General features: G+C 39.6%; 1 protein-coding gene across 1 annotated transcript in view; it reads left to right on the top strand.

Moving 5' to 3' along the window:
* The window catches only part of TTN (titin), a 274,245-nt gene that overhangs the window by 163,216 nt on the left and 85,955 nt on the right, over positions 1 to 25,074 (top strand). The window contains exons 173-212 of the mRNA XM_062188546.1: positions 128 to 175; positions 726 to 1,127; positions 1,277 to 1,555; positions 1,801 to 2,076; positions 2,213 to 2,352; positions 2,657 to 2,783; positions 2,876 to 3,139; positions 3,740 to 4,006; positions 4,129 to 4,392; positions 4,480 to 4,619; positions 4,771 to 4,897; positions 5,024 to 5,290; positions 5,397 to 5,663; positions 6,476 to 6,742; positions 6,835 to 6,974; positions 7,403 to 7,529; positions 8,316 to 8,458; positions 12,502 to 12,625; positions 13,132 to 13,398; positions 15,016 to 15,113; positions 16,094 to 16,262; positions 16,359 to 16,625; positions 16,731 to 16,997; positions 17,089 to 17,367; positions 17,459 to 17,867; positions 17,980 to 18,104; positions 18,203 to 18,469; positions 19,228 to 19,497; positions 19,587 to 19,889; positions 19,989 to 20,291; positions 20,537 to 20,724; positions 20,813 to 20,927; positions 21,036 to 21,320; positions 21,422 to 21,573; positions 23,048 to 23,195; positions 23,353 to 23,530; positions 23,804 to 23,925; positions 24,019 to 24,306; positions 24,423 to 24,719; positions 24,827 to 25,013. Of these exons, the coding sequence (XP_062044530.1) occupies positions 128 to 175; positions 726 to 1,127; positions 1,277 to 1,555; positions 1,801 to 2,076; positions 2,213 to 2,352; positions 2,657 to 2,783; positions 2,876 to 3,139; positions 3,740 to 4,006; positions 4,129 to 4,392; positions 4,480 to 4,619; positions 4,771 to 4,897; positions 5,024 to 5,290; positions 5,397 to 5,663; positions 6,476 to 6,742; positions 6,835 to 6,974; positions 7,403 to 7,529; positions 8,316 to 8,458; positions 12,502 to 12,625; positions 13,132 to 13,398; positions 15,016 to 15,113; positions 16,094 to 16,262; positions 16,359 to 16,625; positions 16,731 to 16,997; positions 17,089 to 17,367; positions 17,459 to 17,867; positions 17,980 to 18,104; positions 18,203 to 18,469; positions 19,228 to 19,497; positions 19,587 to 19,889; positions 19,989 to 20,291; positions 20,537 to 20,724; positions 20,813 to 20,927; positions 21,036 to 21,320; positions 21,422 to 21,573; positions 23,048 to 23,195; positions 23,353 to 23,530; positions 23,804 to 23,925; positions 24,019 to 24,306; positions 24,423 to 24,719; positions 24,827 to 25,013 (8,653 nt within the window). The remainder of the gene's footprint in view (positions 1 to 127; positions 176 to 725; positions 1,128 to 1,276; positions 1,556 to 1,800; positions 2,077 to 2,212; positions 2,353 to 2,656; positions 2,784 to 2,875; positions 3,140 to 3,739; positions 4,007 to 4,128; positions 4,393 to 4,479; positions 4,620 to 4,770; positions 4,898 to 5,023; positions 5,291 to 5,396; positions 5,664 to 6,475; positions 6,743 to 6,834; positions 6,975 to 7,402; positions 7,530 to 8,315; positions 8,459 to 12,501; positions 12,626 to 13,131; positions 13,399 to 15,015; positions 15,114 to 16,093; positions 16,263 to 16,358; positions 16,626 to 16,730; positions 16,998 to 17,088; positions 17,368 to 17,458; positions 17,868 to 17,979; positions 18,105 to 18,202; positions 18,470 to 19,227; positions 19,498 to 19,586; positions 19,890 to 19,988; positions 20,292 to 20,536; positions 20,725 to 20,812; positions 20,928 to 21,035; positions 21,321 to 21,421; positions 21,574 to 23,047; positions 23,196 to 23,352; positions 23,531 to 23,803; positions 23,926 to 24,018; positions 24,307 to 24,422; positions 24,720 to 24,826; positions 25,014 to 25,074) is intronic.

Below are 25,074 nucleotides of genomic sequence, written 5' to 3'. Positions count from 1 at the left end.
ATTTTCCTAGAAGTTATATAAATGCATTAGAGTATATAATAAAGAGCATCACTCACCCTGCATGGCTTACTGATAAACATGAAATAAGTCTGAAATTGTTTAAATGCTGAGTTTTCTTTTATTTTAGAAGCCAAACCTAAGGAGGAGGCTGCCAAGCCCAAAGGCCCAATCAAAGGTAAGCTTCATTCCTTATACCTGTATTGTAGCCTTTCGCTCTATGAATTCCTAAACTCTATATTCAAGGGGAAAACTTCTTCAAATTTTGTAACAGTATTTGTTTCTGATTGATTCTGCTAAAATGCACATGACTTTTGGTATTTTAAATAATCCACGTCCTGTATTTCAAATAATCCACTTATTATATTAGCAGGTATTATAGATATAAACAATTATATGTTAGTATAATGAACCTATGAGTTCTTAACTTCATTTTTCAGATGTATGATACTTCTATGCAGGCAAAAGAATTAGCAATTAATCTTGATGTTTCATACTTAGGATTAAAACTTGAGAAAATGACGCCCATTTCCTATTTATGGATTCCTTGTGCCTTCTCAATTTCCTGTCTGAAACAAGGCAGACTACAAATGGCCCTTGAGTTACCTGGCCTTTCTGGTCCTGTCTCCTAACTGCTTCACAGCTCCCTTTATCCACACAGTATCCAGATAGGTACTTTTGGTCTCCTGTGGAGATAGTAAATCAACTTTCATTTTACTTGGAATTAGGTGTAGCCAAAAAGACTCCTTCACCAATAGAAGCTGAAAGGAAAAAGTTAAGGCCTGGAAGTGGTGGAGAGAAACCTCCCGATGAAGCCCCATTCACCTACCAGCTGAAGGCTGTGCCATTGAAGTTCGTGAAAGAAATCAAAGACATCGTGTTGAAGGAAGCGGAGTCCGTGGGCTCCTCTGCCATCTTTGAATGCTTGGTCTCCCCCTCCACTGCAATTACAACCTGGATGAAGGACGGTAGCAACATCCGCGAGAGCCCGAAGCACAGGTTCATCGCAGACGGGAAAGACAGAAAGTTGCATATCATTGACGTCCAACTCTCCGATGCCGGCGAATACACCTGTGTTCTACGTTTGGGAAATAAAGAAAAGACTTCCACAGCAAAACTTATTGTAGAAGGTAATTTCCAGTTTCTGAATGTGTTCTCTGTTGAACTTCCACGTAATACACCTGCCTAGCAATCATAAAGCCTCTTCTTACTAAGTTTTATTTCATTGGAAATAGCACATGTACTGAAATATGTATGTGATCCCCACCCACCCCCACAGAACTTCCTGTGCGTTTTGTAAAAACACTCGAAGAGGAAGTCACAGTGGTCAAAGGACAGCCATTGTACTTGAGCTGTGAGTTGAACAAAGAGCGTGACGTGGTCTGGAGAAAGGACGGGAAGATTGTGGTGGAGAAGCCTGGCAAGATTGTGCCAGGGGTCATTGGCTTGATGCGGGCCCTGACCATCAACGATGCGGACGACATGGATGCCGGGACCTACACAGTTACCGTGGAAAATGCCAACAACCTGGAATGTTCCTCTTGCGTGAAAGTAGTAGGTTAGTACTTTGCCAGGACATTACATTCTGCTTAGTAAATGAAAGAAAGAACTTTGTTTCCCATTGTTTGAATATCAGAAGTCTGGGAACTTATCTAAGAGAGAGAGTGACAGTATAACATAGCAGATTAATTATGTCCAGGTTTCATTTTTGTTCTACTTCTGAAATTTACTACAGAAATAATTCATATTACTTACATTACTTACCTAGCTCATAAACATTTTTCTGGCCTCATTTCCATGCAGAGGTCATTAGAGAATGGCTGGTGAAACCTATCCGAGATCAGCACGTGAAACCCAAGGGCACGGCCATTTTTGCTTGTGATATAGCCAAAGATACACCAAACATCAAGTGGTTCAAGGGATACGATGAAATCCCCATGGAACCAAATGAAAAGACGGAGATATTGAAGGATGGGAATCATCTCTACCTCAAGATTAAGAATGCTACCCCAGAAGATATAGATGAATACGCGGTGGAGATTGAAGGGAAGAGGTACCCTGCAAAGCTCACACTTGGAGGTATAAAAATCTTACCTTTTATCCTGAAAGATGAGGTTCGTGTGTGCAAAATGCGAAACAACACACACAACACACAAAAGCAAAGCATTGTCACCTTGCTTAAAGCATTGTGTTTCTTTATCCCTGCCTTATACAGAGCGTGAAGTTGAACTGCTTAAACCGATAGAGGATGTTACCATTTATGAGAAAGAAAGTGCAAGCTTCGATGCAGAAATTTCCGAGGCAGATGTTCCTGGACAATGGAAACTGAAGGGAGAACTTCTAAGGCCCTCACCTGTAAGTAATGTCCCACGTCATTAGTTATGTAAGATAGCTGCACTAGGACTTCATGGTTAATACTCAGATTTTGTTTAATACTGATAGATTTCACATCAGGCTCCTAAAATCTCAAAGAAGGGAAGGAATTTGATGCATTACTTATGAACAACTTACACAACCTGTGTAAAATACTAAGGGGATGTTTTGCTTAATTTTTTTTAATTAGTAGCAATTTTTAAAACTATAGCAACTTGTATCTGAAACTTTTCTCCTTTAAGGAATTTATTCCAAACAAATGCTCACTTAACCTACTGTTTTTCAGACTTGCGAGATCAAAGCAGAAGGTGGCAAACGCTTCTTGACTTTGCACAAAGTCAAACTGGACCAGGCTGGCGAAGTCCTGTACCAGGCTCTTAATGCAGTGACGACGGCCATTCTGACCGTGAAAGGTACTGGCTTTCAGAACTCATGGAGCGGGCTCAACTTCACCCCGTGTCCTTCTGCATCCTGAAAAGCCTCGTTTTTAATGTTTGATTTTCAGAAATCGAACTGGACTTTGCTGTGCCTCTGAAGGATGTCACTGTTCCAGAAAAGCGACAAGCCCGATTTGAATGTGTCCTCACCAGGGAGGCCAACGTGATCTGGTCTAAAGGACCCGACATAATCAAGGCATCTGACAAATTTGATATCATTGCCGATGGAAAGAAGCACATTCTTGTTATCAATGACTCTCGCTTTGCTGATGAAGGAGTCTATACTGCTGAGGTGGAAGGCAAAAAGACCTCAGCCCAGTTATTTGTTACAGGTAAGAGCTGACAAGACCTGACCTGATATCCCTATATGGCCACACACATATTTTACTTTAAAGATAGAACGCCAGGGGCAGGCATTTGGCATAGAGGTTAGGATGCCCGTTTCCCATTAACAGAGTATCTTGGTTCAAGTCCCAGCTCTGCTGTTGGTTCCACCTTCCTGCTACTGCAGACCCTGGGAGGGAGCAGATGATAGCTCAAGTAGTTGAGTCCCTGCCACCAATGTGGGAGATTTGGATTGAGTTTTCAGGTCCAGCTCCAGGTGTGGGACTTTGGGGAGTGAACCCGTGGATAGGATTGAAGTCTATCTCTGTCTCTCTCTCCCTTCCCATCTCCCCTCCACAAAGGAAAAGAAAAAATATCAAAATTTAAAAACTAAAAGTGACCATCCACACTACTGTTTCACTTTCACAGTGTCACCAATCCCAACCCCAGCCCCCCAAAGAATAACCCTTAAGTTTCTAAAATTGAAAATAGGGTCCATTTGAAAAGGTGTCATATAAAATGTGTCCTTTTTACCTAGGCTGATTAGAATGGACTTGGTGTGAGGGTAAGTTGTCTTTCTGAGACTGTTGTCCATATTTGCATTGCAGGCATAAGACTGAAATTCATATCACCTCTTGAAGATCAAACAGTGAAAGAAGGCCAAACAGCAACTTTTGTCTGTGAACTTTCTCATGAAAAGATGCACGTATCCTGGTTTAAAAACGATGTCAAGCTCCACACAAGCAGAACGGTACTCATGTCTTCTGAGGGCAAGACTTACAAACTGGAAATGAAAGAAGTGACACTGGATGATATATCTCAAATCAGAGCTCAAGTCAAGGACCTGAGCTCCACCGCACAGCTAAAGGTCTTAGGTAAATGTGGCCAACTGAATGGAAGAGGCGGGTGGTGGTGCCTGTGTGACAACCTGCCACTGTTTAATAAACTTTCGTTCTCACACGCTGCTAATTATACACCTGCCAAATGTGTTTTATAGAGGCTGATCCCTATTTCACTGTGAAATTACACGACAAAACTGGAGTCGAGAAGGATGAGATCATTCTCAAGTGTGAAGTGAGCAAAGACGTGCCAGTGAAATGGTTCAAAGATGGCGAAGAGATTGTACCCTCACCCAAACATTCCATCAAGACAGACGGCCTGCGCCGCATCTTAAAGATCAAAAAAGCGGAACTCAAAGACAAAGGCGAATACATGTGTGACTGTGGCACAGACAAGACCAAAGCCAACGTCACCGTTGAGGGTGAGTAGCTCAGAAGCATGAACCTTACCCACCTGAACCTGCAGTTTGCTTGTTCGGTCCTATAACAAAACTTTGTCTTCTGTTCAGCTCGACTCATAAAAGTGGAGAAGCCTCTGTACGGAGTAGAGTTGTTTGTCGGTGAAACAGCCCGCTTTGAAATTGAGCTTTCCGAACCAGATGTCCACGGCCAGTGGAAGTTAAAAGGAGAGCCTTTGACTGCTTCCCCTGTGAGTCAAGATTTAGCTGATCATACAGGAGAGGGGTTGCTTGGTTGTGTAGGGTTAAAAAAAAAAAATGTGAAATTTCCCCATGGTTTGCAGGCATGACCATTTATGTAAATGATCCTCTTTCTTTCCTTCTAACCCTCCCTCCAAACAGGACTGTGAAATCATTGAGGATGGCAAGAAGCACATCCTGGTCCTTTATAACTGTCAGCTGGATATGTCTGGAGAGGTTTCCTTCCAGGCCGCCAATGCGAAATCTGCAGCCAATCTCAAAGTGAAAGGTACGCTCTGCCTGCCAACCCCTCCTCTTTGTATTGTCTTTTAAGATGTTCTTGCCAGACCTTGAATGGACGCAGAGTCCTGAGTGCGAGGGAAGTCTAACTTCACTGCCGGTCCTCCTCTTTCAGAATTGCCACTGATCTTCATCACACCTCTCAGCGATGTTAAAGTCTTTGAGAAGGATGAGGCGAAATTTGAATGTGAGGTATCCAGGGAGCCGAAAACATTCCGTTGGCTAAAAGGCACCCAGGAAATTGCAAGTGATGACAAATTTGAGCTGATAAAGGATGGCACTAAGCATTCAATGATAATCAAGTCAGCAGCTTTTGAAGATGAAGCAAAATACATGTTTGAAGCTGAAGATAAGCGCACAAGCGGCAAACTCATCATTGAAGGTGAATATTTTCATGAGCTGGGCCATGCTGAAAATGATTCTCTTTTGCTTTTTTTCCTCCTTCAAGTGCTGGAATTGACGAATTGTCTTTTTGTTCTTCTTATCAGGAATCCGGCTGAAATTCCTCACCCCACTCAAGGATGTAACAGCCAAAGAGAGGGAGAGTGCCGTGTTCACTGTGGAGTTGTCCCATGATAACATCCTGGTTAGCTGGTTCAAGAATGACCAGCGCCTGCACACCAGCAAGCGGGTCTCCATGCACGACGAAGGGAAAACTCATTCGATCACCTTCAAAGACCTGTCCATCGATGACACCTCCCAGATTAGAGTGGAAGCGATGGGGATAAGCTCAGAAGCTAAACTCACTGTCCTTGGTAGGTGCTTCCCTTCCAGACACAGAAACTGTGGCATGTCTGTTAGATAAGCAGTCTTCTAAGTGATCTTGGAACGAATGCAGCCCTGATCCTTAAGAAATCATCACATACATTATCAGGCATACTTCTACGTTGTCTTTTATCTAAAAATATGAGGACTTTAGAGTAATGAAGATTTTAGGTTAGGCCTATAAAACAGCTAGTTAAGATTAGAATTTAAGCTATTGATTATTGATTAATCATTGATCCCTGTAATATTTAAAATAGGAATATGTTTTGTTTCCTCACTTTATCAAAATTAGTTTAAAGAAGTTTTTTTTTAAGTTTCTTGTAACAGAGGATAACATAGAACGTATATCAAAAAAAAGCCTCACTTTCTAGGCTCCTTAATATCAAGAAAATTAAATATGAAATCTAACATTTATAGATACTTCCGAAGGTAAACTATTAAGAAAAAATAATAACAATCTGAAAGCTTATAGGTAATCTAGGCATAATAGGGATGCCAAAAAGTTGGAAATTTAGCCAAATAATGAGTGAATATATTATTTGAGGCTAAATTTCATATTATATTTTAAAGTAGTGAATAAAATACCTCAAAGCATAGTATAGATGCTTTTGATCTTGATAGATCCCATGCACTGATTTCCTTTCTCATATTAAGAGAAATTTGGAACACAAGCATGTTAAATGATTGACACTTGCACAGTTAAATATATACCCAGCAGTCTGTGAGCTGCCTGTTAAGCTTTCTAACAGTGGCATTTCACTGCGGGGTTCATGAAGGTTTTTCACTTATGCTTTACCTGCAGAGGGAGATCCATACTTTACAGGAAAACTGCAAGATTACACCGGTGTGGAGAAGGATGAAGTGATTCTTCAGTGTGAAATCAGCAAAGCGGACGCACCAGTGAAATGGTTTAAGGACGGCAAGGAACTAAAGCCATCCAAAAATGTTGTTATTAAGGCAGATGGCAAGAAACGCATGCTCATCCTAAAGAAAGCCTTGAAATCGGATATCGGACAGTATACCTGTGACTGTGGCACGGATCAGACCTCAGGAAAGCTCGACATTGAAGGTGAGGACAATTCCCTGCGTTTCACTCTTGAAGCTGTCGGGAATTCGTTCTGCCAGAGGCTGACTGTGCACGCTGACCATTCACCTTTGCAGATCGGGAAATTAAACTGGTGCGACCCCTGCACAGTGTGGAGGTGATCGAGACCGAGACGGCCCGCTTTGAAACTGAAATCTCGGAAGAGGATATCCACGCCAACTGGAAACTCAAGGGAGAGGCATTACTCCAAACACCTGTAAGGCTATTTCTGAGCTTGTCAACACCATGAGGTGCTGTATGAAATACGAAAGGACAGGCGAAAAGTCAGATGCATGCTGGGAATTTAAAACATGCTATCAGGTTCTCTAGCAGACCTCAATCCAAAGAAAAATAGTAGGGTCTACAAGTGGGCTTGAAACATGCACATGTCCATTATTTCTGAGCCAGCATAATGGGTAAAAGGTTGTAGTTACTCCATAATGCTGTGAGTTTGTTCAGGATGATAAAGCTAGAATAAATATTACTTTCCTGGCAGTATTTATAAGCGTTGTTACACAGGGAAAAAAAAAGGAACTCAATATTATGTAAAGTTTCTTCACCCTTGTAGCATTCCTTTAAGATAGACTGTTCTTAAAGCATAAAAGACCATTATTTCCTAGAAAATGCGTTCTCTTTTTGATACAGGATTGTGAGATTAAAGAAGAAGGCAAAATACACTTCCTCGTTTTGCACAACTGCCGTCTGGATCAGGCTGGTGGGGTGGATTTCCAGGCTGCCAACGTTAAATCTAGTGCCCACCTCCGAGTTAAGCGTAAGCATTATGTGTTTTTGCTGAAAATTAAACATATGCTTTTAATGGGAATAAAACTGATTGACATCAATTAGAAAATATTGCTAACATACAAAAAACCAGCTTTCTTACATTTACTTCATTGCTATCCTAATACAGACATGTTCAAATTCTGAAGTATTAGAAACTTCATTGACTTTGCCATTGGAACAGAAGAAAATAAGCAAATGAGATTTTCCGATTCTGTAATCCTTTCATTCAAAGTCGATATGCATACAGTCAGACTCTAACTCAGAAACTGCAAAGACCAGTGCCTCGAGTGGCCATATCACCACAGCACCATGAAGACCAACCTTGCTGTATGCGCACTTCAGATTCAGGAAGGGAGGCAGGGAACATTAAGCTAACGTTTTTGGAAGGTGCAAAGTGTTTGATGGATGTGGACAGGCTATGTGACTGAGGGCCCCCTGTCGTCTCCCAATCAGCGTCTTAGTTATTTTGGAAGTCGCATGCCTTATGTAGCAAGGGGAACTTGACGCCTGGCCGAGGACAGATGCAGCACAGATTTCTTGCTGACCTTGTGCATCGAGCAAGGGGGCTCCTACAAATAGCGGCTCCCCAGCCACTAGCTCCCTCCCCTTCTCAGCACCATGGGGCCGCTTTCACAGGAGAGCTAACACAGCGGCCAGTTCCCTTGCTCCTTCCTTCTTGAAGAAAGCAAACATGGAGGTTCACAACTAAGTCTGCATTCACTCTGTTGGAATTACAAAATGAGTAACTCAAGGCTGTTCCTTTCCTCTCGCAAAGCACGAGTCATCGGTCTTCTGCGGCCTCTGAAGGATGTCACCGTGACGGCAGGCGAGACTGCCACCTTTGACTGCGAGCTCTCCTATGAGGACATCCCAGTGGAATGGTACCTCAAAGGGAAGAAGCTCGAGCCCAGCGACAAGGTACAAAGCTAGCAACCGCAGCCTTGACCTGCACACTCGCGCTCTCTCCTCTCCTCTCCTCTCCTCTCCTCTCCTCTCCTCTCCTCTCCTCTCCTCTCCTCTCCTCTCCTCTCCTCTCCTCTCCTCTCCTCTTCTCTTCTCTCTTCTCCCCTCTTCTCCCTCCCCTCTCCCTCCCCTCCCTTCTCTCTCTCCCCCCTCTTTCTCTCCTCTCTCTCCCCCCTCCTCTCTCTCTCCTCTTTCTCTCCTCTCTCTCCTCTTTCTCTCCTCTCTCCCCCCTCTCTCTCTCCCCTCTTTTCCCTCTCTCCTCTTTCTCTCCTCTCTCTCCTCTTTCTCTCCTCTCTCTCTGTCTCTCAGGTTCTCTCACCTGCACTTGCGTGTTCCTTATTCTCTGCTCTTTCTCCTGGCCCCCTCTCCATCTTTTCCTTTCTCTGCTTTCCTCTGCCCTAATTTCTTCTGAAATCTCAAGGCAGATTTCTAACATTTTTGTTGGGTTTAATGATAATTTTATTGATAAATAGAAATTAAAATGTAAAGTTTGATCAAACTTGAGGGTTTTGGTTTTTTTTGTTTTGTTTTGTTTTGTTTTGTTTTTTTAAGAAAAGGCACAAGCCCATTACTTACCAATAAGAGTTTGCTTAGCCAGAATTCAGCAAAGAATCAGAAGGCTTTCTGCCTGGATGCTCTGCCAGTGGCACACATTCAATGTGAGACTGATTGTCTCCCTGCTCTCTAGTGTTCTGCATATAGGGGATTAAGAGCAGAAGAGCGGATTCCATTTCAGGCAGTTGATCAAGTAGCTGAGATAACTTCTGGGCAGCTTTGCTCTTCAAGCATTTCTCCAAGGCTATTTTTAACCCTCAAGGGCTTTGGGCTGTGCAAATTCTGGAATGCAAGTGGACTATTTAAAGTGTGCGGCTGATGGTACTGACAAGAAAGAAGGGTGTGGTGATTATCCATGGATGTGAACAAATGCACGCTGAGAGGTTCTGGTAAAAAGCCAGCGCCCAGTGATACCTTTCACTAACAGTCTCTCTAAAATTTTACCCATAAGTAAAAGCTGACACAATTATATAGGTAGATGCAAAATATAATTTGCCTAAGTTAACCTATAGATTTTGCTCCCTAAAAATGATGTATATATTTAAAATATCTTGAAAATTTACCATTAATTTTGAATTCTAGAAACAAAATTTGTAGAAAGTACTCAGCACTGGTTAGAAATAATGGATAGAACAGTACATAGTTTCAGGACATTTTTCCACAATTTTTGTTAAAAATGTTGTGTGAATAATATTCATGATAAATCAAATGTTGACAATTTAAAAGACTATACTTAAAAAGGGGCTCAGTTTAATAACAAGTTTAATCACAAAGTTGATTGAAGTATTAAAAAGCAATGCCTTTTAATACTTGAGCAAATGCTCTAAACAAACAAAAATAGCAGGATGGTACAAAGTGAAAAAAAAAGTGATTAAATGACAATTCAGTAACAGTCACGATAAAGTCTTCTAAAAATTGAACTGGGTGGTCAAGCTTGCTATACTTTAAAATATATATATTTTTTCTTTTAAGTACAGTTTAGTTAATTTCATATCTAAAGGCATAGTATTGGTTGATTTTTCAAGATCTCTTCTAGATCTGTAACTACATGACTTGTATGTACAAATACTGCATAAAGGCAAATTATATTATTCCTTTACTACTAAATTGTCTTTTGGTCAATTTAAGAGGTAGTTTAAATTAAAATATCAATCTCAGTTATAATGTAAAAACTATACTATTTTAAGTGCAGATTCCTAAAGATTTCACTCACAATTTTTTACTAAAAAAAAAAATCTTTTTTGTTACTAAATTTTTTTTTCTGGAGTTAGAAGGGATCAGCTTACTAAAATTCTGTAGGGCCTCCTGGTGTGTCTGCTGGCATAGGAATTTTAATCCTTTACTCTAGCCTCCCAAAATATATCATCCATTTAGGAACTTGCTCTTGCATTACTTAAATGTCTCCTTTCAAAAAGAATGTAAATCTAAACTTTGAAGTAGTATAATCATTTAGCTACATTTTACAGCCTCTGTTTAGATCAAGTCTATCAGAACAAACTGGTTCTTGTCAATTTCACTTAGACTTTTAATTTTTATTTTGCAAAAATGTTTAGTCTCCAAAATGTTAACAGGAAATCAAACAAAAACAGTTTATAGGAAAAGGAAAGATAAAATTGTAGAAATGTTATGTTTTGTTACATTGTTTTTGGCCATCATTCCAAGAAAGAAACTGTCTTACATAGCCTTTGATAGTCTTGTATTTAACTTTAATAGTTTGATCACAGCATAATATAGCAATACACTTTTATTATAAGTTAGTACACAGTCCTTACATAATGCCCAATTAAATCTTCAGTGTTCACTTTTTGGCTTATTTTTATAAGGTATTTGCTTGTTTTTCCTTTTGTAATAGTCAAGATATATTGTGTACAAGCTATTTATTGAGAACCATTGTGATCTGAATAATGTACTTGGTAATAGAGAATATTCTAGAGTAGCCTCAGAGGAGTTCAAGTGGTAAAACAATGTTAATAAACAAGATATGCCTATGGATGAATTATAAACTGAGACACTTTTTAAAATATTCCTAAATTGCCAACCAAAATTTATATTCAAAATTTATGTTGAAACATCATTGATAACAAATTATCTCCTATTCAAGCCCTTTGTCTGTGAATTGATATCTGTGTTCCTAGGGCATATCTTAACTATTCTCTCATATCTGCTTATTTTTATTATACTTTTAACCATTCTCAACTATTAAGGTAATTATATGAATAACCATGCCCAAGACTTAATTAAGAAAATACCTTTAGCTGAAACTATATTCTTGATTCTTTCCTTTATACCAACATAATAGATAGTTCCACCAGTAGAAAAGTTTTTTTAAACATTCTCATTATTCCTAAGTCTAAATGAAGTCTTCAGTGGCTCAAAATCAATCTCCCTGGCGGGCAGTAGCTTTCTGGGAAGTTTGCTGATTCTCTTATCTTTACTCTCAGGATGACTTTATCTGTGGTACCCCTGACACCTGGTTTTCCCAGCACTGATGCCCAAATGCACAAAAAAGGGAAAGAGAGACACGTCTGCATTTGCAGTTTTAAACAAAATTTAAAATTTGTGCCAATTATTTTAATCACAGGTTTGATTGGTTTATAAAATAAATTGAATTGCTAAAATTATTTTTAAAGATTTATTTACTTATTTGAAAAGCAGAGTGACGGTGGAGGGAACAGAAAGAAAGAGGGAGGGAGAGAAAGAGAATCTTCATCTGCTGTTTCACTCCCCAAATGGCTGCAGAGGCTGCACTTGGGCGAGGTTGAAACCATGACCCAGGAACTCCACCTGGGTCTCCCATGGGTGGAAAGGGGGCCCAGGCACTCAGGCCATCATCGGCTGCTTTCCTAAGCACATTAGTAGGAAGCCAGATTAGAATTGAAGCAGCTAGGAATTGAACTGTTGCTCCAGTTTGGAATGCTGGTGCTGCAGGCAGCAGCTAAATCCTCCAAGCCACTATACCAACCCCAAATTCCTAAAATTATTGAGAAAAAGAGTTTAGGCCATTATTGAATGAGAAGCCCCTTGCATTTAGAATACAAGGTTACTTTCAGCTTACTCTTTTCAATAATCAATTTCTTTCATCCATTCATGACTTAGCTTTTCTAAGTTCTTTATATATATAAACCAAGTAACAGAATGATTAAGACTATATATGTAAATATGTGTAAATAAGATCACAAATATAAACAGAAATTGACAAAGGTAATTTCAATGTAGAAGGTCACCTACTAGTTACCTACTATATTTATAAAATATTTTTATTAAAGTTCCCAAATTATAAGCTAAAATAATTTTAAAATACATAAGTGATATATATATATATATGATTATAAAATAACTTGGAAAGCACCATTTCAAACTCTTTCTCTAGATGAATTAAATGTACCTTTATACTGGATTGTCTTTTCCCATATTCATAAACTACCATCTTTTAAAATTCCTAGGTGGTCACACGTTCAGAAGGAAGAGTTCATACACTTACCTTGAGGGATGTAAAGTTAGAAGATGCTGGGGAAGTCCAACTAACAGCCAAAGATTTCAAAACTCATGCCAACCTCTTTGTGAAAGGTAATTACAAAGCATGCTTTTAAAAATATATATGATGCCAAGGCTCATAAATAATGCCAACTCTCAATTACACAATGAGTACCATATATCATTAAAATCAAACAAATATGCAAAAGTCTAGATTCACTTTTTGGCCTAACAAAATATTTCACAGATTATTTTTTAAGTGTCAAAATTGGCCAACATGTGTTTTACTTCTCTTTCTTTCCCTATTATTTTTATTATATATTTCTGTGATTTCAAAAACAGCAGGAGGAAGAATTATTATCAAACCAGGTATCCATCACTTTATCAACTAAGAGTTGGCTATTATCTCCTGGATATTTCATAGCTTATAAAAATGATTTTCCTCTGTATATAAGTAATGATGAAACATCATTATTAGAGGAAAACATCTGAATGGAATCAAAACTTGCAGATGAATCTTGGAAGGGACAAAGCCCTGGTACTGAAATTCTTGGAGAACAAGAGGAGAAATACGTGGCTAATAAGTATGATTCTTTCAGAACCCCCAGTTGAATTCACTAAACCTCTTGAGGACCAGACGGTCGAAGAGGAAGCCACAGCAGTGTTGGAGTGTGAAGTATCCAGAGAGAATGCTAAGGTGAAATGGTTCAAAAATGGGACAGAAATCCTCAAAAGCAAGAAGTATGAAATTGTTGCTGACGGCAGGGTCAGAAAACTTATTATACATGGCTGTACCCCAGAAGACATTAAAACATACACTTGCGATGCTAAGGATTTTAAGACTTCCTGTAACCTGAATGTCGTGCGTAAGTATTCTTACATGGGACTTTTCATTTGCAACTCTTTGATAACAACAGCAACAACAACAACCAGAACACTTTGTGCATGTCCATCTTGGCAACTTACAGTGTCAGTACTGACCTAACCTGATCTTTTGTGTTTGAAAAAAAAAGCCTTTATGCTATATGGGATCTAACAGATTACTTCTCACTACGTTTCTTTTCTCACAATGAGTAGTACGTAGATGTGCTTTTGTATACATGGGACAAACCTATGATATGAATATTCTGATATGGATGAGAACAAACTAAATAAAAAAGATAAATAGGAATCCCTGTTTTTTCAAAAGGAAAGTGAAAGTGATTTCCATGTGGAAGGAAAATGAATTTTCAGGCATGGGGAACGACTAGAAAATGAACATGACATTTCAGGTTGAATGAGAGCATACCTGAGGTCTGCTGTAATCAGATAAATCCCATTCACATAAATCAACCTCCAAGAATAAGAATGAGTGAAAAGATGGAGCAAGGCCTGGATTCTTTTAAGTCCTGGATTCTTTGAATGAAGAGAGCTCTACTGATCTTTCGCCTTACTTCATCCCCTTGTGACAAATAACTTTTTTTCAAAATGCACATGCTAGCTTGTGTATCTCATTCACTCACTTGTCTAGTGATGCCATTTTTCAGTGAACACTTTTATGCAATGTTTGTTTGGTTTAGTTGCTTCCCATTTGTCGACAGCTAAAATCTAGTGGCTTTGATTGTGCTTCATACGCCTTGTACTGCATTATTCTTTCCACTCTGTGGCTGCTGTGCTGAAGACCATGTCAGAGCAGGTTCTTGGGTCTCCTTCCCCCAGCCGTCTTCTACCTTCACTCCAAGAAGGGTCAGCTGCACTGAGCAGTTCTTCAAGCCTGCTAGCCAGCCTTTGTCCCAGAATCTCTTTGATCAAGAAGGTCATCTTGGAAAGGACTCACAAGGAGTTCTGAAAGAAGGAAGGGCAAAGGGAAAGCTCCTCAATCCTATATATCAGCTGAATTAATTCTGGAGATAAAGGCAACAGATGTTAAAAAAAAATCATCCTCCCATATAAAACACATCACTTTGTTGCACTAATAGCCTTTAAGCCTGACTTACATGTGACATCTTTGAAGCTGAGTTTTAAAAAACAAAACAAAGAAGCTTAATGTATGCAATTTCAGTTAGATTCATGGCTGTTAGCCACAGATAAAACTGGTCATAGTGCTTCAAGCTGTTACCACCGAATTTTGCTAATTTCTCAGACTATACTGGCTGCCTTAAACATGATAATGTTACTTTGCCACTGGTATTTCCCTTGACAATATCTTTCAAATCTGGCACCGTATTAATGAAGATTTTCTTCCAGTTATCATTCAATAGAACTGAGATGGCTCTCTAGTGTGTATATCTAATTATAAATATAGTACAACACATAATTTTATGTAAACTACAGACATTCATAAAATAGTGAAGCATCATGTCTAAATGGCAGCTCCAAGTGATTTCAGAAACAGTTGTTGCCTATTAAGATGGAAAAGCCCTGCAAAGACCTCACTTTTCTTAATGTATCTAAAGTAAATTTCCAGAAACCTCATTTTGAATTCTGATGACATTCTCTTACAGCTCCTCATGTGGAATTCCTAAGACCACTCACTGATCTTCAAGTTAAAGAAAAAGAAATGGCTCGGTTTGAGTGTGAAATTTCCCGAGAAAATGCTAAGGTTTGTGACTATATACCTGGCATTTTGTACAGCCAGATAAGTTTATGTTTATTTTTGGTCTCACCATGGTGAGACAACCAAAAGAAACTTCAAAGCCTTCATTGATCATCACTTCACTTTTACTTTTTCTCATGTTTACCATTTATAATAAAAATATTACAAATGACACAAATCAATAGAAATGCAAGAGATTCATTGGACAAAGCATGTGGAGAAGGGGTGGAACTTCCATGCCCTCTCTGAGATACCCCCCTGCAGCCACCTCCATGCATTTAGCCAGCCATAAAGATTCCAAACCTGGTCCTTTAATTGTTTTATTGGAGGTTTTATTACATATACAAGCCTAATTAAATCGTTAGCTGTTGAAAATCAGCTCAGTCATCAGCCTTCCTCCCCTCCCCAGCGGTTGGGTTGAAAGCTAACACTTTACCTTTAAAGATTATTTTAATATGAAATTTGTTCATGACTTAACTGTTCTCCTTTTTGTATTACTCATTTACTATTACTTGAAAAACACTGGACTTACAACCAGGAAATTCAGATATTATTAGTTTGAATCATATGAAATTGCTAGTTTGAATGTTTTTTATCAAAGAAGCAAAAATTTCATGTGTCAAATCAGAACTGGTTGCCAATGAATAGCATCCAAAAATTTCTTGAATTTTGAGTATCAGCTTACATATCAAAGAAGTTAGTTGCATGGTGGCTAAGACTCTCTATGGTTAGAAACATATGTGACCCCATTATTTTTAATAACAAATAATAGAGTAACAGCAGTTCACTTAGAAGTTAGCAAGTTTTTCCGTGTTGTTTGGGTTTACTTAAATTTGCACCTGTCACTTTGGTCCTTCTTTGTATTTTATCAGTTAAGTCTTGCTGGTTGCTTGCAGAAAAACTCAGCATCATAGTTCTTCTTAGGGACACCCCTGTGAAAGAACAACCTAAAAACTTACAAAGAAATGTGTTTGTCATAAATATAGGTTCAGTGGTTTAAAGATGGTGCTGAAATTAAAAAGGGCAAAAAATATGACATCATATCCAAGGGAGCAGTGCGCATTCTTGTTGTCAACAAATGTCTGCTGAACGATGAAGCAGAATATTCCTGTGAAGTAAGGACAGCAAGAACTTCTGGCATGCTGACCGTCCTTGGTAAGACAGAAGTCTTTCTTTGCAGAAGTAGCTGTACTGGGAAGGAGTTATATAATTCCCAGTTTTACCAAATTTTTTTTTCAATTCTTCTTGCAGAAGAAGAAGCTGTCTTTACCAAAAATCTTGCCAACATTGATGTTAGTGAAACAGACACAATAAAACTGGTTTGTGAAGTCTCCAAACCTGGAGCAGAAGTGACTTGGTACAAAGGAGATGAAGAGATCATCGAAACAGGAAGATTTGAAATCCTTATTGATGGAAGAAAGAGAATCTTGGTCATTCAGAATGCTCATCTTGAAGATGCTGGCAACTACAACTGTAGACTCCCAAGTTCTCGAACTGATGGCAAAGTCAAAGTACACGGTATGAACATTACAATATATGACATTTAAAAAAAAACCTCATACTTGTTAATGTTTAAAGTGCAAAAGCATACGTGTTTACTATCTTGCAACTTTTTCTTTCCAGAACTTGCTGCTGAATTTATCTCAAAGCCTCAAAATCTTGAAATTCTTGAAGGAGAAAAGGCTGAATTTGTTTGTACTATATCAAAGGAAAGCTTTGAGGTCCAGTGGAAGAGAGATGATAAGACACTTGAATCTGGAGATAAATATGACATCATTGCTGATGGCAAAAAGAGAGTCCTAGTTGTGAAAGATGCCACATTACAAGATATGGGCACCTACGTAGTCATGGTGGGGGCCGCTAGAGCAGCAGCTCACTTGACAGTAATCGGTAAGTTTGTTCTTGCTCTTGGGGTTATTTGTATTTGTATCTACCACTTTGGTCCTTCCACATGCTATAAGGTCTTATTGGTTGCTTTCAGAAAAACTCAGGATCATAGTTCCTCTTAAGGACACTCGTGTGAAGGAACAACAAGAAGTTGTCTTCCACTGTGAAGTCAATACTGAAGGTGCAAAAGCCAAATGGTTCAGGAATGAAGAAGCCATATTTGATAGTTCAAAATACATTATTCTCCAAAAAGACCTGGTATACACCCTCAGGATCAGAGATGCACGATTAGATGACCAAGCCAACTATAATGTGTCTCTGACAAATCACAGAGGTGAAAATGTGAAAAGTGCAGCCAATCTAATAGTAGAAGGTAAGTAATTGTATGTTGTATTAGAGATTAGTCTCATTAAAATTTATACAAAAACAATTAAAATCAACATTATTTTTCTCCTTTCCAACAGAGGAAGATCTTAGGATCATTGAACCTCTTAAAGATATTGAAACAATGGAAAAGAAATCTGTCACATTCTGGTGCAAGGTGAATCGTCTCAATGTAACACTGAAATGGACCAAAAATGGAGAAGAGGTGGCTTTTGACAACCGTATAACATACAGGATTGATAAGTACAAACATTCTCTGATCATTAAAGACTGTGGCTTCCCAGATGAAGGCGAATACATCGTCACTGCTGGCCAGGATAAATCTGTGGCTGAACTTCTGATCATAGAAGCCCCTACAGAATTTGTGGAGCACTTGGAAGATCAGACAGTCACCGAGTTTGATGATGCTGTCTTCTCCTGCCAGCTCTCCAGAGAGAAAGCAAATGTAAAATGGTACAGAAATGGGAGAGAAATCAAGGAAGGCAAAAAGTAAGCAGAAAACTTATTCTGTTTCCACAGCCATAATTGACAATACTTTTTTCAAATGATTTAGTGGTCATTATGCAAGCTAACCAATCTCTTCAATAAATCTCTTCTTTAGATACAAATTTGAAAAAGATGGAAGTATACACAGACTCATTATTAAGGATTGCAGGCTGGATGATGAGTGTGAATATGCTTGTGGAGTAGAAGACAGGAAGTCTCGAGCTAGACTCTTTGTGGAAGGTATGTATTAAGTAAAGGGATAATATTAGCTACTGACCTCTAAAATTGATCCTCAAAGTTGAAACACATGTATAATTTGTCTTACATTTTACTTTTAGAAATCCCTGTTGAGATCATCAGGCCACCTCAAGATATTCTTGAAGCCCCTGGTGCTGATGTTGTCTTTTTAGCTGAGCTTAACAAAGATAAGGTGGAAGTCCAATGGCTCAGGAATAACATGATTGTTGTCCAGGGTGACAAACACCAGATGATGAGTGAAGGAAAAATACACAGGCTACAGATTTGTGATATTAAGCCCCGTGACCAGGGTGAATACAGATTTATTGCCAAAGACAAAGAAGCCAGAGCTAAGCTTGAATTGGCAGGTAAGTACCTTCCTTTTATTTTAAAATAGCCTCATGGTATCACAAACGATATATAGATTTCATATTTTACAGTTATTTAACGAGATAATCCTTGTGAGACCCTTTTATTTGTAGTAAGCTTTACTCAAATATCAACTATTCTAATTTCTCTTACTACAAAGTGTCCTGAGTAAAGGGGAATTGATGTATTCATCTATCCATGCCAGAACCTTGGACAGCTCCCAGTACATGCAGTATTTCATAGAATTTATCACTACTAGTCTTCCCAGTCCACACTCTCGTACTTTCCAAACTCCTGTAGGTTTTTTAATTCTTTCTTTTCCTGACCCAAAATATCCTTAAATATTGTCATTATTTTTAAAAAGCCACTAGTGTACCTTGTCTACATAAGAAAAAACTTACCTGGTTTATTTTCAACTTAGTATGCAGTACTTACTCTATCAAAAAAAAAAGTCACTACATTATATTGAGTCTTGTTACCATTTTTCACAAAGAATGTATATCTTATCATTTTATGCCAAACTCAGCCCTCTGTTTTCCAGAGTCTGATAATTTGCAACAAAAAAAAAAAAAAAAAAAAGAAAAGAAAAAAAAAAAAAGCACCCTAACTTGGTTAGTGTTCTGTGCTATAAGGACTGTGGCATACATCCAAGGTTATACAGCCACCATTTATTAACAAATGCTTAGTAAAGAAGCTATGAAGTAGTGTGACTACAGTACAAAACTCAAAAGCACTCATATATTATCTTTCTCACTAGCTGCACCAAAAATCAAGACAGCTGATCAAGACCTTGTGGTTGATGCTGGCCAACCTCTGACAATGGTGGTACCATATGATGCCTACCCCAAAGCAGAAGCTGAGTGGTTTAAGGAAAATGAACCTCTGTCTTCAAAAACTGTTCATACCACAGCCGAACAGACCTCTTTCAAAATTTCAGAAGCCAAGAAAGGAGACAGAGGAAGGTATAAAATTGTGCTTCAGAACAAACATGGAAAAGCAGAAGGCTTCATCAACTTGCAAGTCATTGGTAAGCCCTTAAGTCCCTGGACTTGAATGGCAAAGCACAAGTTAAAGGCATTATTAAATATTAAAAATTCTTTTACATCTGAATTTCAGATGTTCCTGGACCAGTTCGTAACTTAGAAGTGACAGAAACATTTGATGGGGAAGTGAGCCTTGCTTGGGAAGAGCCGTTAACTGATGGTGGAAGCAAAATCATAGGTTACGTAGTTGAAAGGCGTGATATCAGGAGAAAGACCTGGGTTCTGGCCACTGACCGTGCAGACAGCTGTGAGTTTACTGTCACAGGACTACAAAAAGGAGGAGTTGAGTACCTGTTCCGTGTGAGTGCAAGAAACAGAGTTGGTACTGGCGAACCAGTAGAAACTGACAATCCTGTAGAAGCAAGGAGTAAATATGGTAAGGAGTTTTTAAGTAAATTGCTAACTAGCTTTTTTTTTTAACCTCCAACATCAATAAACCAAAGCCCATGTTTTCTTCTTCTGTTGTGAAATCCAGATGTCCCAGGCCCTCCTTTGAATGTTGCCATCACTGATGTGAATAGATTTGGCGTCTCACTGACGTGGGAACCACCAGAATACGATGGAGGTGCTGAGATCACCAACTATGTCATTGAACTAAGGGACAAGACTTCTATCAGGTGGGAGACTGCCATGACTGTAAGAGCTGAAGACCTGTCTGCTACTGTCACGGACGTGGTAGAAGGACAGGAATACAGTTTCCGTGTAAGAGCCCAAAACCGAATTGGAGTCGGAAAACCCAGTGCAGCCACACCTTTCGTCAAAGTTGCTGATCCAGCTGGTAAGCCCATCCCCAAGAAAGGAAATATTTACTGTGTGGGATCCAGAAATTAGGCCTATTAATATAATAGATCAAATGAAAAGTTAATAGAAAGGTATCACATGAGAAAATTTTGAAGAAAATTACAAAATGCCAGATTGTATTCAATGAATTTGGTAAATCTGTTATTTTAGCAAGGTAGACAAATTACAGCATCATCTTAATACATTGTCACTAAATAGTATGCCCCAATTCTTCCACTCCAGAGAGACCCAGTCCTCCTGTGAACCTGAGTTCCTCAGATCAGACTCAGTCATCAGTTCAGCTCACATGGGAACCTCCTCTAAAGGATGGAGGAAGCCCAATATTGGGCTATATCATTGAGCGATGTGAAGAGGGAAAAGATCACTGGATTCGCTGTAATGCGAAACTTGTCCCTGAACTGACTTATAAGGTAAAGCATTTGTTCTAAAAAAAAATTCAGTGTATGATTGCAGATTTAAATGTCTCTGTGTTTTACAAATATTCATTCATGCTTTCAGGTTACTGGATTACAAAAAGGAAATAAATATTTATACAGAGTATCTGCAGAAAATGCAGCTGGTGTTTCAGATCCATCCGAAATTCTTGGTCCCCTAACAGCTGATGATGCATTTGGTAAATGAATATTTTATTTTATATTTGGGAATAGCACGTAACTAACTTGGGATCCTAGGCATCTAAATGTGATACTGGAAGCTCATTATTTTTTTTTCTTCTTGGTAGTTGAACCCACAATGGATTTAAGTTCATTTAAAGATGGCCTGGAAGTCATTGTTCCAAAGCCTATCACAATCCTGGTTCCAAGTACAGGCTATCCAAGGCCAACTGCAACCTGGTCTTTTGGAGACAAAGTACTAGAAGCTGGCGACCGTGTGAAAATAAAGACCTTATCTGCCTATGCTGAACTTGTGATTTCTCCAAGTGAACGTCCTGACAAGGGCATCTATACGCTGAAATTAGAAAATCGTGTGAAGGCAATCTCTGGGGAAATTAATGTCAATGTAATTGGTAAGGAACAAATCTTTTTGTTATCTGTGGTGATTTGGCAGTATTAGCAAATAATGTTTCAAGCTATTAATAATACTGACTTATGACTATATTTTTTTCAGCACCCCCAAGTGCACCCAAAGAGCTGAAATTTGATGACATAACTAAGGACTCAGTACACTTGATTTGGGAACCACCAGATGATGATGGAGGAAGTCCAATAACTGGCTATCTTGTTGAAAAGCGAGAAGTCAGCCGGAAAACATGGACTAAAGTGAGTTTTTCGCAATGATTCAGCAACTCCAGAAAAGAGAGTAGAGGAAATCCCCAAAGGCTGGGATGCCATGCAGAGTTTATATGTGCTGTATCTTGTTACCTTTAACTCACTGAAAAAGTACTGGAAACTTTTTTTTTAAGATTTTTTTCATTTATTTGAAAACCAGAGTTCCTGAGAGGGAAAGAGGGAGAAGAGAAGAAAGTGATAGACAGGGAGAGGGAGGGGGAGAAGAGGAGGGGGGTTAGGGAGAAAAGGAAGGTAGTGGTGAGGAGGGGTGTGGAGAAAGAGAGAGACAAAGATATCTTCCCTCTACTGGTTCACTCCTGAAATGGTCACAAGGGCCAGGGCTGGGCCAGGCCACAGCCAGGAGCCACAAGCTTCTTCCGGGTCTCCCACATGGGTGGCAGGGACCCAAGCAGTTGGGCCGTTTTTCACTGCTTCCCCAGGCCATCAGAAGGGTGCTGGGGCACAAGTGTAGCAACTGAGACACAATCCAGGGCCTGTATGGAATGCTGGTATACAGGCAGTGGTTTAACCTACCTCGCCACAACATCAGCTTCCAAAAAATTTTTAAGATTTATTTATTTATTTGAAAGGCAGAGTTATAGAGGGAGGGAGAAGGAAAGTCAGAAAGAGAGAGAGAGAGATCTTCCATCTGCCGATTGACTCCCCAAATGGCTGTAATGGTCAGAGCTTGGCCGATCTGAAGCTAGGAGCCAAGAGCTTCTTCCAGGTCTCCCCCATGGTGTCAGGGGCCCAAGAACTTGGGATATCTTCTACTGCTTTCCCAGGCCATTAGCAGAGAGCTGGATGGGAAGTGTAGCAGCCAGCACTTATATCAGCACTCATGTGGGATGTAGGTACTGCAGGCAGTGGATTAACCCACTATACTATAGTATTGGCCCCCCAAAAACTTAAGGTCCATGCTTTCGGAGGTAGTTCAAGCAAGGTCTGGTATAATCAGCTCATTTTTGTGAGGCTTACCAAATTTCTAGCTAGGTTTGATGAAAAAAATAAAACCTACCTATGCACTTGATATCTGATAAGTACCCAATAATGTCTTCACTATTGCTCCCCCTTATGCTATAAGCCATTCTAAGGAAAGTAATCATACTTCTCATTCCACTAGATTACCTTAGTTGGCCAAATCTACCACATTTCCTTCCCTTGTTTACATTAGTTACTTGTCTGCCCTAATTTGAAATCATATTTATGATAAATGGGTAGAACAAATTAACACCTTATTTACTAAATTTTTCATGTACATATACATTTTTTCCTTATGCTGAGGGTCAAATATTATTGCCTATCATACTTTGCAACATTTCACTAGTATAATATTAATGTAAGAATAATCTTTAGCATGCCAAAAAACCTCCATCTGTATCCTTGCCCGTGGTAAATAAAAAATCCTTTGACTTGGCAAAAGGATTTTGGGAAATAACTAATGAGTGGTGTCAATTTGTCCCAGGTGATGGACTTTGTGACTGACCTAGAGTTCACGGTTCCTGATCTCGTGCAAGGAAAAGAATATTTGTTTAAAGTCTGTGCCCGTAACAAGTGTGGACCTGGAGACCCTGCATATGTTGATGAGCCTGTAAATATGTCAGCACCTGCAAGTGAGTACATTCTTCATGGCTTCTTACCTAGCTTCTTGTGACCTGTTTTGACTTTTAGACCTGTAGTTGAAACTGAAGGGAAAACAGGGCTTGGCAATATATAGTTAACTTCGTGGGTGTCCTATCTAAGGCTGACTCTCTCTTTAAAATGTTATAGCGGTACCTGACCCACCGGAGAATGTCAAATGGAGAGACAGAACAGCCAAGAGCATCTTCCTAACGTGGGATCCACCTAAATATGACGGTGGTTCACGCATCAAAGGATACATAGTTGAAAAATGTCCACGTGGATCTGATAAATGGGTGGCCTGTGGAGAGCCTGTCGCAGACACAAAGTAGGTTTCCTGCTAGAGAAGTTTATCCCTTCTCACTAAAAGGGGCTTTCCTTGGGAAACTTTAAATGTTGATCTTTCCGCTGAGACTTGGTGTGCCTGTCTGATTTTGAAAAGATCCTGCGTGTGTCCCTGTACAAAGCTTTTTTCAGTTAACAGAATTAAAGCATCCTATGTTTCATGTGAAGATTAGGAATTTTGGAAAGATTCTGAATGCTGCACAGTGGAACCAATTGGATACATAGCAGTCAAATATCCCATTTTGTTTTCTGACAGAATGGAAGTGACTGGTCTTGAGGAAGGCAAATGGTACGCTTACCGTGTGAAAGCCTTGAACAGGCAAGGTGCTAGCAAGCCAAGCAAACCCACAGATGAAATCCAGGCTGTGGACACACAAGGTATTTACATTTCATTTCTGTCTCAGCAGCCAGGCCTCTGATGTTATCTCTGTTTGAACTTGCTAACGATGTCAATAATCTTTACCAACTCAGAGGCCCCAGAAATCTTCCTCGACGTGAAACTCCTTGCTGGCCTCACTGTGAAAGCGGGAACAAAGATCGAACTCCCTGCCACGGTAACTGGAAAACCTGAGCCGAAAATAACCTGGACAAAGGCTGATATGCTCCTGAAGCAGGACAAGAGAATCACCATTGAAAACGTTCCCAAAAAATCCACAGTGACCATCGTGGACAGTAAGAGGAGTGATACCGGCAGGTACATCATCGAGGCTGTGAATGTCTGTGGCCGGGCCACTGCTGTAGTAGAAGTGAACGTCCTAGGTAAGGCTGGCTCTTGTTTTTTTTAAAGAGGAAAAAAAAACTGATTTCAACCATGTTCTTGAATAAAAACGACTAAAAAAATATTGTTTTCTCTGCACGTGTAATGCCATCTACAGATAAACCCGGACCACCAGCTGCTTTTGACATCACAGAAGTCACCAATGAGTCATGTCTTCTCACGTGGAACCCGCCACGGGATGACGGTGGATCTAAGGTCACAAACTACGTGGTGGAGAGAAGGGCAACTGACAGTGAAGTCTGGCACAAGCTCTCGTCCACGGTCAAGGATACAAACTTCAAGGCAACCAAATTAACACCTAATAAAGAGTACATCTTCAGAGTGGCTGCAGAAAACATGTATGGTGTTGGTGAGCCTGTTCAGGCCTCTCCAATAACAGCCAAATACCAGTTTGGTAGGTTTCTCAACCCATTGGAAAAAGAAGTTTGCATCAAACTTGCATTTAGGTGCCATGTTTATAGAGATAAGGTGTAAAAATTTATCTCGTCATTCTGTCTGTAGATCCACCTGGACCTCCAACTCGCTTGGAACCTTCTGATATCACCAAAGATGCAGTGACTCTCACGTGGTGTGAGCCAGATGACGACGGTGGCAGCCCAATCACTGGGTACTGGGTGGAGAGATTAGATCCTGACACTGACAAATGGGTCAGATGCAATAAGATGCCAGTCAAGGACACAACCTACAGGTATGCCCAGAGTCTCCATCAAGATGGTAAAACAGCTGCATGTTCCAACTCTCCAACAAAT

The sequence above is a fragment of the Lepus europaeus genome, chromosome 1, assembly GCF_033115175.1.
Source record: "Lepus europaeus isolate LE1 chromosome 1, mLepTim1.pri, whole genome shotgun sequence".
Taxonomy (NCBI): Eukaryota; Metazoa; Chordata; class Mammalia; order Lagomorpha; family Leporidae; genus Lepus; species Lepus europaeus.
This window is presented reverse-complemented; position numbering and strand designations above follow the sequence as displayed.